The sequence below is a fragment of the Gordionus sp. m RMFG-2023 genome, chromosome 2 (genome assembly GCF_954871325.1).
Source record: "Gordionus sp. m RMFG-2023 chromosome 2, tfGorSpeb1-WG-v2, whole genome shotgun sequence".
Classification (NCBI taxonomy): domain Eukaryota; kingdom Metazoa; phylum Nematomorpha; class Gordioida; order Chordodea; family Parachordodidae; genus Gordionus; species Gordionus sp. m RMFG-2023.
This window is the reverse complement of record NC_088776.1, coordinates 49405766-49420254: the sequence shown is the minus strand read 5'-3', so window position 1 is coordinate 49420254 and position 14489 is coordinate 49405766. Positions and strand designations below refer to the sequence as shown.

Here is a 14489-nt window from a genome sequence, read left to right as displayed (position 1 = left end):
ACAAGCTACTAATCATGGATTTACAAATCTCAAATAAATCCACTCAAAATAAGATAAAACTGGAACCATGCATCAAATGGGGCAAATTAAAAACAATGACAGATGCCTTTGCAATCAATGCAAACATTGAAACAATAAATTGCTCACAAGTCAGTGAAAAAATATGGACAGACCTTTCATCCAGATTAATAGACACTGCAAAATTGACGCTAGGCTTGACAAGAGGAGGCAACAAATCACACAAAGAACTATGGTGGTGGAATCAAGAGGTACAAACCACTATACAGGAGAAAAAAGCCCTTTATAAAATATGGTACAAATCCAAAAATGCAGATGACAAGTCAAGATACAAAAAATCCAAGAGATTAGCTACAAAGGCGGTGGCTAGGGCCAAATCTATGGCATACGATGACATGTACGAAGATCTACATACCAAAGAAGGGCAAAATAAAATATACAGATTAGCCAAACAGCGAGAAAAGAACTCTAGGGATATAAACGGAGCTCCGAAAGTAATCAAAAATAAAGATGGGAAATTGATAATAAAGGAAAAAGAAATAATGAATAGATGGAAAGAATATTTTCAGGAGCTTCTCAACTTTAATTCCCACATATTGCATCTCGACGAACACTCCCCTTGTCAGAACCTTGTACAACCTATAACAGAACAAGAAATAATCACATGCCTCAAGCATATGAAAAACAACAAAGCTAGGGGTCCAGACGATATTCCAATAGAAAGCCTTAAAGCACTAGGAGATGATGGAATACATCTCCTCACAAATCTGTACAATAAAATACTTGGAAATGAAGAGGTCCCCCAAAAATGGAGGCAGAGCTATCTAGTTCCTATCTTCAAAAATAAAGGGGATCCACACAATTGTCAAAATTACAGGGGCATAAAACTAATGTCACACTGTCTAAAACTATACGAAAAAATAATAGAAAAAAGATTAAGAGATATAATCGAAATAGGAGAGACACAGTTTGGCTTTATGCCTGGAAGATCAACAACCGATGCTATCCATGCAATTAGGCAAATGAGTGAAAAATACAGGGAAAAGAACAAAAAGCTACACATGGTCTTTCTCGATCTAGAAAAGGCCTTTGATAGAATCCCAAGAAAACTTATCTGGTGGGCGCTACGCCACAAAAAAGTTCCAGAAAAATATATAAGAATAATAGAGGATATGTATATGGGACATACAACAATGGTCCGTTGCACAACAGGTACTTCAGCAGGCTTTACAATAGCCGAAGGAGTTCATCAAGGGTCGGCTCTCAGCCCACTTCTCTTCATTACAGTAATAGATGTATTAGCACAGTCTATACCTCAAACAGTCCCGTGGAATATGATATTTGCAGATGATATTGTGATACTTGCCGAATCCAAGGATGAAATGAAAGAAAGGTTAGTGAATTGGATAAATATCCTAGAAACGCACGGATTAAAAGTAAATAGAGAAAAGACGGAGTATATGGTGATAGGAGGAGATGAAACGGAGAGTATTAATATAAATGATTGGCAGATATCCGCAATTGAAAGCTGCAAATATTTGGGCTCCACTATACAAACAAACGGCACAATAGAAAAAGAGATAAAGAATAAGATTAATCAAGGGTGGTTAAAGTGGAGATCTTTATCTGGAGTGCTATTTGACAAAAGAATCCCACACAAATTAAAGGGAAAAATTTACAGTTCCATAGTACAACCAACTATTCTATATAGTTCGGAAACATGGCCAACCAAAGAATCAGACGAGAGAAGTCTACAAACTATGGAGATGAGAATGCTGAGGATGATTGCTGGGGTAACAAGAAAGGATAAGGTGCGCAGTACAAGAATACTAAATAGTTTAAAGGTAGTGCCCATTAAGACTAAGTTAATGGTAAACAGACTTAGGTGGTATGGGCACACAATGAGAAGGCCTATGAACTACATAGGAAATAAAGTTGAAAGATTGGAAGTGATGGGCAAACGTAAAAGAGGAAGGCCAAAACTTCAATGGGGCCATAAAGTTAGAGCCAATATAAAGAAGTATAAAATAGATAAAAGAGATTGTACGAATAACATAAAGTGGAGAGAGATGTTGAAGGAGCTTACCACCAGAAAAGGTGAAAGCTAAAGAGAAAAAAAAAAAAAAAAAATAATTCTTATAAATTTTTTATTTTTTTATATTATTCTTAAATACTTATAATTATAATATATTAGTTTCATCTATGATGGCAAAAATTTTAATAAATAATATTCATAATTAAAATTATATGCGATGGAATTGCTTCAATAAAAATAATTTAATTTGTTTTATAACTACAATACAATGAACCTTTATACCTTTAAATTAGCTGAACCGAACCAAACTTTTATAAATTTTTACTTAAGAACCATAAAAATTATGATTTTTTATATACTAAACCGTAACAAAACTGAACCATTAAAAATAAAGGTTCTAGTCCCTGAAAAAAACACCTAAATATTTTAGTGCCCCAAATAATATAAAGTGGCCATAAAAAGTCAGCTATGGCGCCATTTTGTGGTTTGCACGTCAATTAAATGACATTAAATGGCATTCATATAATAATTAAATAAAAACAATAAATCGAAGTGCAACCCATAAAATGGCTCTACAGCTGACTCCCATGTATGGACATTTTTAATTAATGAATCGTCAATCTAGTAGTATATAGATCAATAAGTAAAGGAGTTTGCATCCAGTGAAAATTCTGTCATGTAGACGCTGATATCAAGGAATCTGCCATTTTTATTTTCAATGGAATTGGTTAATTTAATTTTATTATACTAATTTTAAAGATTTATTATAGATTAATATTAATTGTGATGAAGAGGAGAAATAATAATCAATGAAGCATCAATAAGTTCAGACATTGTTTTTCCATGGCCAATTTATAGAGCACATTTTAAAATTATATCTCAAATTAAAGAAAACAAATCTCTTATAATAGTAAAATGTTTGTTATGTTTTTCAAAAAATACTACTAAATAAATGTTTACAATTATAATTTTAAATTTTAAGAGAAAACATCAAACACTGTTCATGAAAAAAACAATTAATACATAGATTAGTTGAATACAAATAACCTGTGAAAAAAAATAAAAATAATTTAATATCCGATTTTTTTCAGTATCCCCCAGCAGCAGATATGATTGTTAATAATGATTTCAATTTTGATACTCAACAAGTTTTAAATAATTTTTCAAAAATGAATGTAGAGATAGAGTATTTTTAAAGAATATCCTGTATAAAATTGTTATTCATAAAATATAACACCACAATCCCATCAAGCGTTCCAGTACAAAGACTTTTTAGTGTAGCTAAAAATGTCTTTTCAGGTAAACGAGGATCTCTTGACCAAAATTTTGAAAATATTTTATTACTAAAATCTAATAATTATTTATAATTATTTAATCATATATTTTCATATATTATATTAAAATCTAAAATCATTATTTTAATTATAATTTGATTATCAAGTCAATAAATTTTTTAACTCAATTCATTAATTTAACTCAATTCATTAATTTTAAGAATAGAATCCAAATTTAGATTAATGCAAAACTCTTATAAGAGCATAATAAAAATTGTATCTGTGTCTAGATTAAAGGTCTGCATTGGGCGGGGTTTTCATCTAAGTAAGCGAGGGGGGGGGCAAGCAAAAAATTTTTAAGAACGGGCAGGCGTGTTAAAAAAATTTTAAACTATGGGTGGGTTATGAAATTTAAACAATGGGCGAGCGGGTTAAAAAAATTTAAAATCATTTTAAAAAATATTAATAAAAAAAATTGCTCTATGAACTTTTTTGGATATCAATGTCCTTTTTTAGTATCATAACAAATTTTTTCTTAAAATATATAAACTTTTTTTTATATTTAAAACTATTTAGCAAAAGATTTGTCAAAGCTATCAAGATTAGCAAGAAAAATATTCACAATTCCTGCAATTCTGAAAGAGGATTATTAGTATTGCTGGATATATTTTTAGAACAAAGAAGTTGGTGTTTGAATCCAGAATTAATTGATTGTAAATAATTATTTTGTCATTATAATTACATATAATATCAATTTTATATTTATCTTTTTTTCTATTTTATTTGATCAATTTGAAAAAATTGCCATAAAAATTTTTTATAATAGCGGGCTTGGGTTAAGATTTTTTATAAAGGGTGAGCTGGTAAAAAATTTTAGAGGGGGGGGGGTAAAAAATTTAGACTAATGGGTGAGCGGGTTAAATTTTTTAAAACATCGGGTGGGCGGGCAGTTAAAACCGCCCAATTCAGACCTCTAATCTAGATACATTTTTCAAATTGTATATGTATCTAGATAACTTTTTAGACGATATATATGTATATAGATCCATTTATAAAGTATCTTTTAACAACTCTGATTGAGTGTATTGAAAAAGATACTATCTAGCTGATAGAATATTATTTTTTTTACTTTTAAAAATAAAAAGATGAATAAATTTTATTTTATAAAGGTATTGTAACTAAAATATCTAAAAAATAATTTTTTATACTTGTCCAAATATTTATTTAAATTATAAAAACTAATTTTTTCTTAATTAATATAAGGTTAAAACCCACTGAAATATGATAGGAAATATAAAACAAGAATATTCAAGTACTTACAGCCAAACGATATTTAGTAATAAATAATTTGCGTAAATAATATATAATTTTTTATGTGGTTAACTAAGCAATAAATAGACCCACCATTTAGGGAGTGAATTTTAATTTATTAATTTTCACTAAAATAAATAAAAACTTAAAAATAAAATATTAATGGCTACAATAGAGCATTGTCAATTTTGTAGTATTTTCATAATTATACTAAATGCACACTGTATATGATATCATCTGATTTTATAAACATCCGTGGTGAACCTTTTTTAAATTTTGTAAAAAATTTACTATAAAATATGTATGGAAATAGTTATAAGTTAAATATTGGCATAATTTTTTATTCAGCTAATTATTTCTATAACTAAATTAAAAAGATTGTTTCTATGTCATATAATTTGATGATTTGTACTGGTTATTTATGTTTATTATGCTTTCAATAAATTCTCATAAATAAAATTGAAACGGAGCATATTGAAGAAAAAATCATTCATATTTGCATTTTGTTTTATCAAATAAAATTCTCACAACCAAAATTTTTTAGGCTATTATTTGGAAATAGTAATAAATTATACTTCAATTTTTTACTTATATTAATCTAATAATCTTTCTCAGTTTTAACAATTTTAGAAGTGGCTCACTCCAATAAAACTAACGTCAATTTATATTCTCTATTATAATTTATTTTATAAAGAATATATGTTGATATACTTATTTCTTCAGATGATTTAACTCTGCCCTGGCCCCTATATGAAATATTTTTTTATAGAAATAAAGAAAATTATGGACAAAGTCTACATTTTGTAAGTGTAGATTTTGCCCTCATTAAAATATTTCAACCGGATGCCCAGCAACTCAAATCTAAAAAAATATGAAGGTAAATTCAGATTAAATTCTGACAAAAATAAAAGATTTGATGAAGATCTTAATATAGATTTTTGTGAAGATGATCTAATAAATTTTCTTGTAAATAAAGTTCATTCTTTAAATATTTTTAATAAATTCCCCCAATTAAAATTTTTAATTATTAAATATAATATAACCCCCATTCTGTGCCAGTTGAACATTAGCAGATCTATTGAGCATAAGTGCTCTTGTTTATCTGATCAAAATTTTGAAAATTGATTTTTTAAAATATATATTTAGAAATTTTTAAGTAGTAACACATTACTTTTTTTTCAATAGGAGTAATATGTTCATTTTAAGTCAAATGAGTAATGATAATGTGTTCCTTTTTAATGCATAATAGTAACACATTTCTTTTTTGAAGTAATGTTTATAGCACTATTTAATGCCTCTATATAATTAATATATTTTAAGATTCTCTTTAGTCAAATCTATAAATGATAAATTTTATAGTTTACATCATTCCTATATTCTAACTTGTATAGATGGCATAATTAATAATATATTAAATATAATCATCTTTTAAACAATAAGGATATTATATAAGTTGGTGATCTGCATTGGGCCTAATTTTTCAACTATTCCATGCCAAAAATTATTTCAAAAAAAAACGTCAAGCCCAATCTTGAACAATTTTTATTTATTTAACCTGACCCCTCCTATATTATTTGCTTGCTTGGCCCAAATTTTTTCAAAATAGTTTTATATTTAAAAATAATATACATAAAAAAATATTGGTGCCTTATTTCCTACAAAAATTAATATATATCAAATTATTTCACAAAATTGCATGATATTCAATGTAAATATTAAAGCCCTGTCAGACTGATTTTTTTTTAAAAAATATTAGGCATGACCTAGCCCAACCCAATTTATCTTTTAAAAAATAGATCCAGCCTAGATTTTGTACATCTCTAATATAAGATTCACAAGGATTTGGCTCAGATGACAATTTTTAACAATTAAGTTTCAAAGTAATATAAAACTTAATATAGATTTACAAATTAAGTTCATATCAAAGATTATATTAATTTTGAATATATAACTGTGTGGTTATTTATCTAATCTAATATTTAATTTGCACAGGTCCTTAAATAAGAATAAAAATAATTTTATTGAAATATTATTATATTCTCAATGCATGTTTATTAAAATTATAATGTTAGTAAATATATTAAAAATAAATTAAGTTGATTGTTTATCAATAACAAAAGATGTCTTCAAATATATGTCTTTTAAATTTCGCTGTCCATTTTTATCTATAATTTTTACTTTAAAAGCTGGTAAATTTACTAAAAGTCTTTTTTGTATCTAGATTAAATATAAAGGATTAATAAACTGTGCTATGTCTAACCTCATCAATAGCTTTTGTTAAAAGTAAATATGCATCATCTTCATTTAGATCTAAATATAATTGAAATTTCAAAATTAAATAAATTAAAATTACCTTTATTAAAATGCCTATCCAGTATAGAGTTAGCAAAAAATGCTCCATATCCTTGAGCTCCAAATGGAATAGGGATCAATGATGCTAAATAATCCAAAAAGAATAAGCAACTCTGATTTGTCTGTGGATCAAACCCAGCAATTATTGAATTTACATAATAAGGGCTTGACTAGAGTATTGTTAAATATTAAATTATAATATAAAATTAATACTGATCTAAGGGCATCAGCTAAGGTTCTCCTTGCAAAATGTGCAACTTTGAATGGATCTACATCATATCCTAAATATGAATTTACAAAGTTAATAAATATTTAAAAAAAATACCGTTTCTAAACTTATATAGTTGCATATTTTTTGATACATACTCAGCAAATTCGTGGCTATCGCCCTTTTCACCTACAACACCTATCATTACATTTTGATTAACACTGTACATTTTAAGGCTATCTATAAAAAAATATATATTTCATATATTAAATAAATAATTACCATGCTTTATAACCATAATGCTATGAGTTTCAGTAGCATCTGATGCCAAGAGAACAAAGTCTTTAAAACACATGCCCAATACGCACTCCATTATATATAGACCAAAAAATTATTTGAAATAAATGAATGACAGGTTAATAAATCTTTTTACATCTATCCATGAAACCTAAATATTAATTTGTAACAAATATTTCTTCTATAAAGCCAAATTAAGTTCCGTATTTTGATAAAGGTGGTTGCCTTTGTTTAGCTATATATTCAAATTAAGTTGATAATTTTTTATATTATCATTTTAGGACATAGGCGTAGAGAGGATTAAGCCTGGAACAAATATGAAATATATTTATATTAGTTTATATAAAATATAAAAAATTAATTGTATATACATCAATATTAAGCATGATATTAATTTATTTATTTATAAAAAGTAATTAAACATATAGTTGATATTCCTCTATTATATAAGATTGGTTGCATAATACTAGGTAAAATTCTACTTTTACAGGCATAATATTTGACAGTAAATAATATATAAAAGTTATTATTTTAACAAATTTTACAAATAAAGGTTCTTGATAATAAATATAGCAACAATTTGCATTCAATTATTAAACGCCATCTATTTATTTAAGAAAATGATATTAAAAATTTCTCTTCATATTATTTATCCCACAATGTTTTTAAAAGATATTTTCTGATGTCCTTATCAATATTTTATAGTTTTCTGTAATATATATAATTCGCAATATTGGTAAAAATAACTGATTGTTATATGATAATTGATAAAATTGGATATACTGTAAATCTACGACATAATATTCCACTGTATTTATTGTGCTTTAATTTTTTTTCTTTAATTTATGATTTCATTTTATCAATAGTTTTATAATTATATTTATTAAAATTACTCATTTTATAAAAAATTATATTTTGGTATATTATATTATTTATTAATTTATGGATCAATTATTAATAATTATAATACATTTCACTTTTTTCTTAAGACTTATCTTTGGCTTATATTCCATTTCTTAAAAAACATTTTTGGTTCACTTTTTTTATATATAAATGCTTTTTCTAATAATGTATAAATTATGATGAATATTTTTATAAAAAATTATTAACTTTTACATTCTTTCTTTCAAATTATTGTTTAAGATATATGATTACATTTTTTCGGAGTCAGGGAGTGGGGGGAGGGCTAGGAGGAATATTTTTTATTAGCTTAAAATGATATTCAAAAAAGTGATAAATTCTGAAGAGCGGGAGGAAATTTCCCCTTGCCCCCTCCCCCTGGCTATGCCTATGTTTGAAGATTTAAAACAGAATTTGCCTACTGTATGGAATATTATTTGCCTCTCAGAATAAATAATACTACATTTTAAACACGTCCTTGTCCGTTTTTCCTCTCAATATATAAAAAATGACTCATCTACTTATTACCAAATATTTTTTAATTAATTAAAGTTTATATCTTTATTATAATTTTTTCTTATTTCATCTAACCACTAACTTCTAACCATATGTGAACTTTACACCTATTCATCTAGTGAAAGATGGCTGTAAATTATAAATATTTAAATCGTGCTCAACTCTCTATAAATTATTTACATTCAAACAGGTTTTTTCTATTAATCGATGATATATACTTATATATTATATAAAATAGTACAACTCATGAATTTTTATTTGGAGCATTAGCGGAAATGATTGATAATTCTAGGTATATTAAATTTTACCAATTTTTATAATATATTTTTAGAGATGCAAATGCCAAAAATATTCATATATATGAGGGTAAATAAAATTCCTAATTTAATTTTGAATATTTCTATTATTTTTTAGAAGCCAACTCAGAGCTAAGAGGAGGTTATATGATTTGCTTTTTGGATGATGGATGTGGGATGAGCCCCAGTTAAAATTAAACCTAGATATAAAATATAAAATTTTTTTAGGTGAGGCGAGGGATATAATGACATTTGGTAGATCTTTTAAAAAGGATGATACGATAGGAGATGAAAGAAAAATGATTGGCCAATATGGGAATGGATTGAAATCGTAAGTTATTATTAAATATCTTATTTCACATAAAATTTTCCCATAATATTTTATTTTAAGTTTATCAAAATATATTTTTTAAAGCTTATCAAAATAATATATGTCATGGATATTTAAGGTTAATCAAATCTTGACATGCTGGAAAAAATTTTTTAGGCTGGGATAGACAACAGTCTAAAATATTTTTATGGGTTGGGCTGGAAATTTTTTTAAAGTGATAGACATGTATAAAATTTTATTTATGGGCTAGGCTGGCAACCCCAAAAATATTGTCAACAATTTTGAAAGGCCCCTATGGCCTAGTCAACCTTTACTTGCTGTTATAAAGCCTTTATCAAATATATCATTTTTTTATTACTTTATAATTTTTATATTTAATTAACTAAAGTGGCTCTATGAGAATTGGTAATGATTTTATCCTATTTACCAAATGTCACAATCAACCCATGACTTGTTTGCTCCTTTCTAGAACATTTCACGAAGAAGAAAAGATTGACGAGGTTGGAAAATATTTTTATTTTGCTCTTATAGAATTCTCATTAAAGATCTGCAAAAGTAGTGGGCCAGGCCTATTTTTATAAAGAAATTGGGTTTGGACTGGGTTGTGCCTAATATTTTTTTAAACAAATTTTTGGGTCAACCTTTGGAATTTTTTTTAATATATGTAAATTTATTAATTTTATGTTGAATTTGTTAAATAAAAATATTTGATTTTATTTATTGAAACTAGATGCATTTTGAGTAATTAAAAAAATTAATTTCTATATTTAAATAAATTTGGGCCAGGCTGGTAAATTTTTTTTAAAAATATTTCTGTTTGGGCCCTCGCTGGCAAAATTTTAAAAAAATTTTGGGCCAAGTTTGAAAAATTAGGCCCGATGCAGATCACTATCTCTCATAACCTAAAATATAACAGTCACATATTAATAATGTCTACATATGTCATATTTTTTTTATAAAATGAATATGGAGTATTAGAATTATTTCTTGAATATAAACAAACCATTTAAAAACTGATACCTTAAAGTTAAAATTATACAGCCAGGAAAATTCTTTTTTGGTCTGAATCCTTCCTATTCTAATGTTGGGATTAGATTTGAGGTGCACTTGTATTAAATATAGCATTTCAATCAATTAAATTAATCAACAATATTAGATATTCATATGATTTTTTTTTCACACTATTTAGGTTATTGTTCCTTCACCTTCCTTTCACCCTGACACCAAAGAATTGTATTATGAAGATGAGGATACCAAAGAAAAGGTTTTATTAATACTTTTATTTAAAATAAATTGGGGGGAGTGGATGAAAGGCCTTAACACGAGTTATTTAAATATAGAATTCAAAAGATACAATTGTTTCTTATTTTAGATTTAATTTACTAAATAAAAAATTTAATAATATATCTTGACAATAAAGCTACCAGAGTATCTTTTTAAGGTTTATTTAATTTATCGTTACAGATGCCACTTTTTTAAAGCTGATACCAAAAAAGTATCGTTTAGTACCAAATAAATTATATTATTGGGGAAAAAACAAAGATATATAATTTATCAACATATTTGTAACTTCCATAAAAATATCTTCCAATTTGTAATTTATTTAATTACTTATTTTTATTTTATTTTTCATACGTTAATTTTACAACAAAATTAATATAATGAAATATTAAAAAAATTAAGGAAAATAAGCACTTCTTATTCATTTTGTTTTTATTAATTCTTGCTCAATGTAAACGAGCTCTGCATGATCTGTCTGAAGCTCAACTTGCTCCTGTTGGGCTTGGACTTTGAAGACTTTTTTTGGGCTCTAGTTGGGCTAAAAGAGGCACACTGACCCTAAGTCAGAAAATTAAATATTAGAAATGACATTAATAATTATTTATATAACAATCAGAATCACATGCCATTCTTCATAACACATTTCACTTAATTATTTGCCTAATTTCCATTTCAGCTTAACAATTGATTATATACATCATAATTCTATCAGGTTGAATTAAATATATATTTTATTCTATCTTATTTTCATTTGATAATTTTTGTTTTATCTAAGATCTATCCAATTAAATAGCCTTCGATTTTTATATTTATAAATTTGTTTATATAAGTATCCAAATTTAAAAATAATTTCTGAAAAGTTTAGAACTTAAGAATTTGAGACCACTTAGAATACAAATGGAAAATCTAAAGTATGGAAGAAAATCCTACTTATATTTTATAAATAGGGTGAAAAATTCCAATTTTTTTTAGTTGATCCCGGAGGAGCTTAAAGTAACTTTATCAACGAGTTTTATAAAGATAACTCCCACTGGATCTGATGCATTGTAGGTAATGTTTACCAAAATCGGCCTGTTTGTATGCTAATTTTTGTCACTCTAGCCTATAGCCACAATAAAACTAAATTTCTCATCATAGATTGTATCAAAAAATTAATATTCTGAACTCTCGTTCAAGATGGCAAGGCAGAATGATCGACATATAAAAAGATAATTAATTATTCAAACATGGATGCACTTCAATATTTTTAATTGGTTGAAGTGGAAGATGAGTATTGGATGCAATGTTGCATTGTAAAGAGATAGTCTAATCTAGCAAATAATCTGGAGAAGTGTGTAATATATATATATATCTTTTTTTAAGAAATAAATTTTGTGCATTCATTGTTATTTATATTTTTGTAATATTTTTTGAATTATTTATGACAAGTCAACATTTTTTTGTCAAAAATTTTTTTTATAAAAATTATAATTAAAAACTTTTAAAATAAAAAGATAACAACGTAGAATTTTCTATTTTTTTATTTATTGAGATATCATATATATTGAAGAAAAACAAATAAGGTCATTAGCCGAATTTCTTTTTAAAGAAGGACTAAATTATTTCTTTAGTAAATTAATTTCCAAAAAAATAGAGAAGGTGAAAATTCAGAATAAATAAATTTCATAAAGCGGGAAAAACTATAAAACCGAAAACCCTAAAGTCTAAACAGAAATCACTGTAAAAAGAAACCCTAAAAAACTTTTTTAAAATAAAGTGGAATAAGCAGTGAGAATAGCAGTGATCACCATCCTAGATAAGATGAATCTCGCAAATAAATAATGTGATCTAAGACCAATTTCCTATTCCTTTAAGTCGGTAGTGTCGCGCAAAACCAAGGAGGCGAAGATTTATAATTTTTTCTCTCATTTCTTTTGTTTTTAACTCGTATATTTTAAGTGTTCATTGGTAAATCTGAAGTTAGAAATGGATCTTAAGGCATAGCGAATTTTGGATATGTTGTTTTATGAAAAATAGCTCTCCGAGGTGGGAGATTCATCGGCAATGATTATTTTTAGGGCTATATCTATATTGAATGTAGAATCAAATCGTTGCCAATATTTTCCCTTTTTAAGGAATATTGGATAGGGTCGATATTTTAAAGATTCAATATAATTTATTGCTTTATAGAAATAACGGTTCAAGGTTCCTATTTGGTTCGTAAAAATTAAAAATATTTGTTTGGTTCGAACTTCCAAAACCGGGTTCGACACTTTTATATAAAACCAAAATCAAACAGGACCCCCTATTTTTCACCTATATAAAACTTATCAATCACTTTTCCTTCTCAATATTCTTTATTGTCTAAAAATAATAGAAAAAAAACTGAATTTTATATAATCTTATATGGCGTGGATTAATAGGTTCTCTACAGTGCTGTATATAGCTTCTCCGCCGAGTTTTTAGCCAAATTAACCTTTCTTCCATCACCATCCTATTTATATCATTTAGTATCATTTTTTAAAAAAAATATACTAAATATATAATCATTGAAACTAAATTGACTAATATTTGCTTGTTACCGCCTTCTCATAGCACCAAAAATATAACTATTATGCTAATAAAGAACTTAATTATTAATATTTTTCATTTGAATTTTTTTTTGTTTCCTTTGAAATCTTAATAGGGTAAAGATTAAAACACTTTTTATATAAGAAACCAGACATAGTTAAAATGATTTAAATTATATAATATATGAAACTAAACTAATTAGAGGATAAATCACTAAATAAATTTAATATTAATATGCAAAGGCTGAAATTGAACTAGGTATAATCTCTCGCTACTCGCCTTTCAAATCACTCTCATCGCTTCATAAAATTTTCGACCGTATATCTTCCCCATCCGGCACGCTTGTATGCGTATATTCGCTCAAGCTGGACGCCAATGGAAAACCCGAAATAGATTTCACTATGAATCCCTTGGATTTCACTTTGCCCATCTCTGTTTCCTTACCCAATTCAGATGATAGTTTGAAGGAGAGGACCTCTTTTTCGGCATACCTCTCTCTTTTGTACAACCTTAATGCTTCCTCCAATCATCCTGGCTCCCACGAAAATACACATTCCGTCTCTCGCTCATCGCCGAATAGCGAGATCTGGCTGAGGAACAAAAGAGTCGAACGCGTCGTGTGGACTAGGAGGCTATTCGCCGTATCCCGCTACGTTTATTCCAGCGCCAAATTTAGAGCCAGAGCAATGACCGACGCGGATCGGGCTGCGGCAACTGCCAAAATCGGTATTTTTAAAAAAAATTTGTCCATGATGATTTTGATAGAAAGCTTAATATAACTTTTGCCCGAATTTATTAGGCGCTTCGTTATTTTCTATTAAAATTTATATAATCTTGCATTTTTTTATGAGGTAACAACTACCGGTCCAGGAAATTTTTTTTAAAAAAAGGCTGTTTTTCATTATTTTGCCTAAAATAACGCGTTACCTTTATTCATTCTTCTCTAAATTGTATAAAGAATAAAATAACAGTAAATTTTAAAAAATTTCTAAGAAAAGAGCTTATTTACTCTTTAATCCCGATTTTTGTTTTGCTAATCACCTTTGATTGCCCATATTGATTTTAATAAATGTTTAGACATGATTTTACATTTTATTTCTTTTCATCATTTCCTGCTTAA

General features: G+C 26.9%; 2 protein-coding genes across 2 annotated transcripts in view; one reads left to right on the top strand and one right to left on the bottom strand.

The window, feature by feature from the left end:
• Positions 1-6701: 6701 nt before the first annotated feature.
• LOC135924655 (proteasome subunit beta type-2-like) lies at positions 6702-7617 on the bottom strand. The gene is made up of 6 exons (XM_065459744.1): positions 7481-7617; positions 7316-7438; positions 7204-7271; positions 6992-7160; positions 6899-6948; positions 6702-6855 (listed from the first exon to the last, which is right to left on the bottom strand). Exons 1-6 carry the CDS (start codon positions 7569-7571, stop codon positions 6730-6732), a joined length of 627 nt encoding a protein of 208 aa, XP_065315816.1. The 5' UTR covers positions 7572-7617; the 3' UTR covers positions 6702-6729.
• A 1377-nt stretch (positions 7618-8994) lies between these two features.
• The window catches only part of LOC135925474 (ATPase MORC2-like), a 40341-nt gene continuing 34846 nt past the window's right edge, over positions 8995-14489 (top strand). The window contains exons 1-8 of the mRNA XM_065460807.1: positions 8995-9101; positions 9150-9203; positions 9243-9277; positions 9326-9394; positions 9436-9538; positions 9927-10038; positions 10728-10802; positions 13612-14095. Of these exons, the coding sequence (XP_065316879.1) occupies positions 9037-9101; positions 9150-9203; positions 9243-9277; positions 9326-9394; positions 9436-9538; positions 9927-10038; positions 10728-10802; positions 13612-14095 (997 nt within the window). The 5' untranslated portion in view covers positions 8995-9036. The remainder of the gene's footprint in view (positions 9102-9149; positions 9204-9242; positions 9278-9325; positions 9395-9435; positions 9539-9926; positions 10039-10727; positions 10803-13611; positions 14096-14489) is intronic.

Coding starts and splice junctions, on each gene's coding strand:
- LOC135924655 (XM_065459744.1), bottom strand. CDS start 7,571: ATGGAGTGCGTATTGGGCATGTGTTTTAAAGACTTTGTTCTCTTGGCA. Junction 7,439..7,480: donor CATTATGGTTATAAAGCATG/GTAATTATTTAT, acceptor ATTTTTTTATAG/ATAGCCTTAAAATGTACAGT. Junction 6,949..6,991: donor GGATAGGCATTTTAATAAAG/GTAATTTTAATT, acceptor AATTATATTTAG/ATCTAAATGAAGATGATGCA.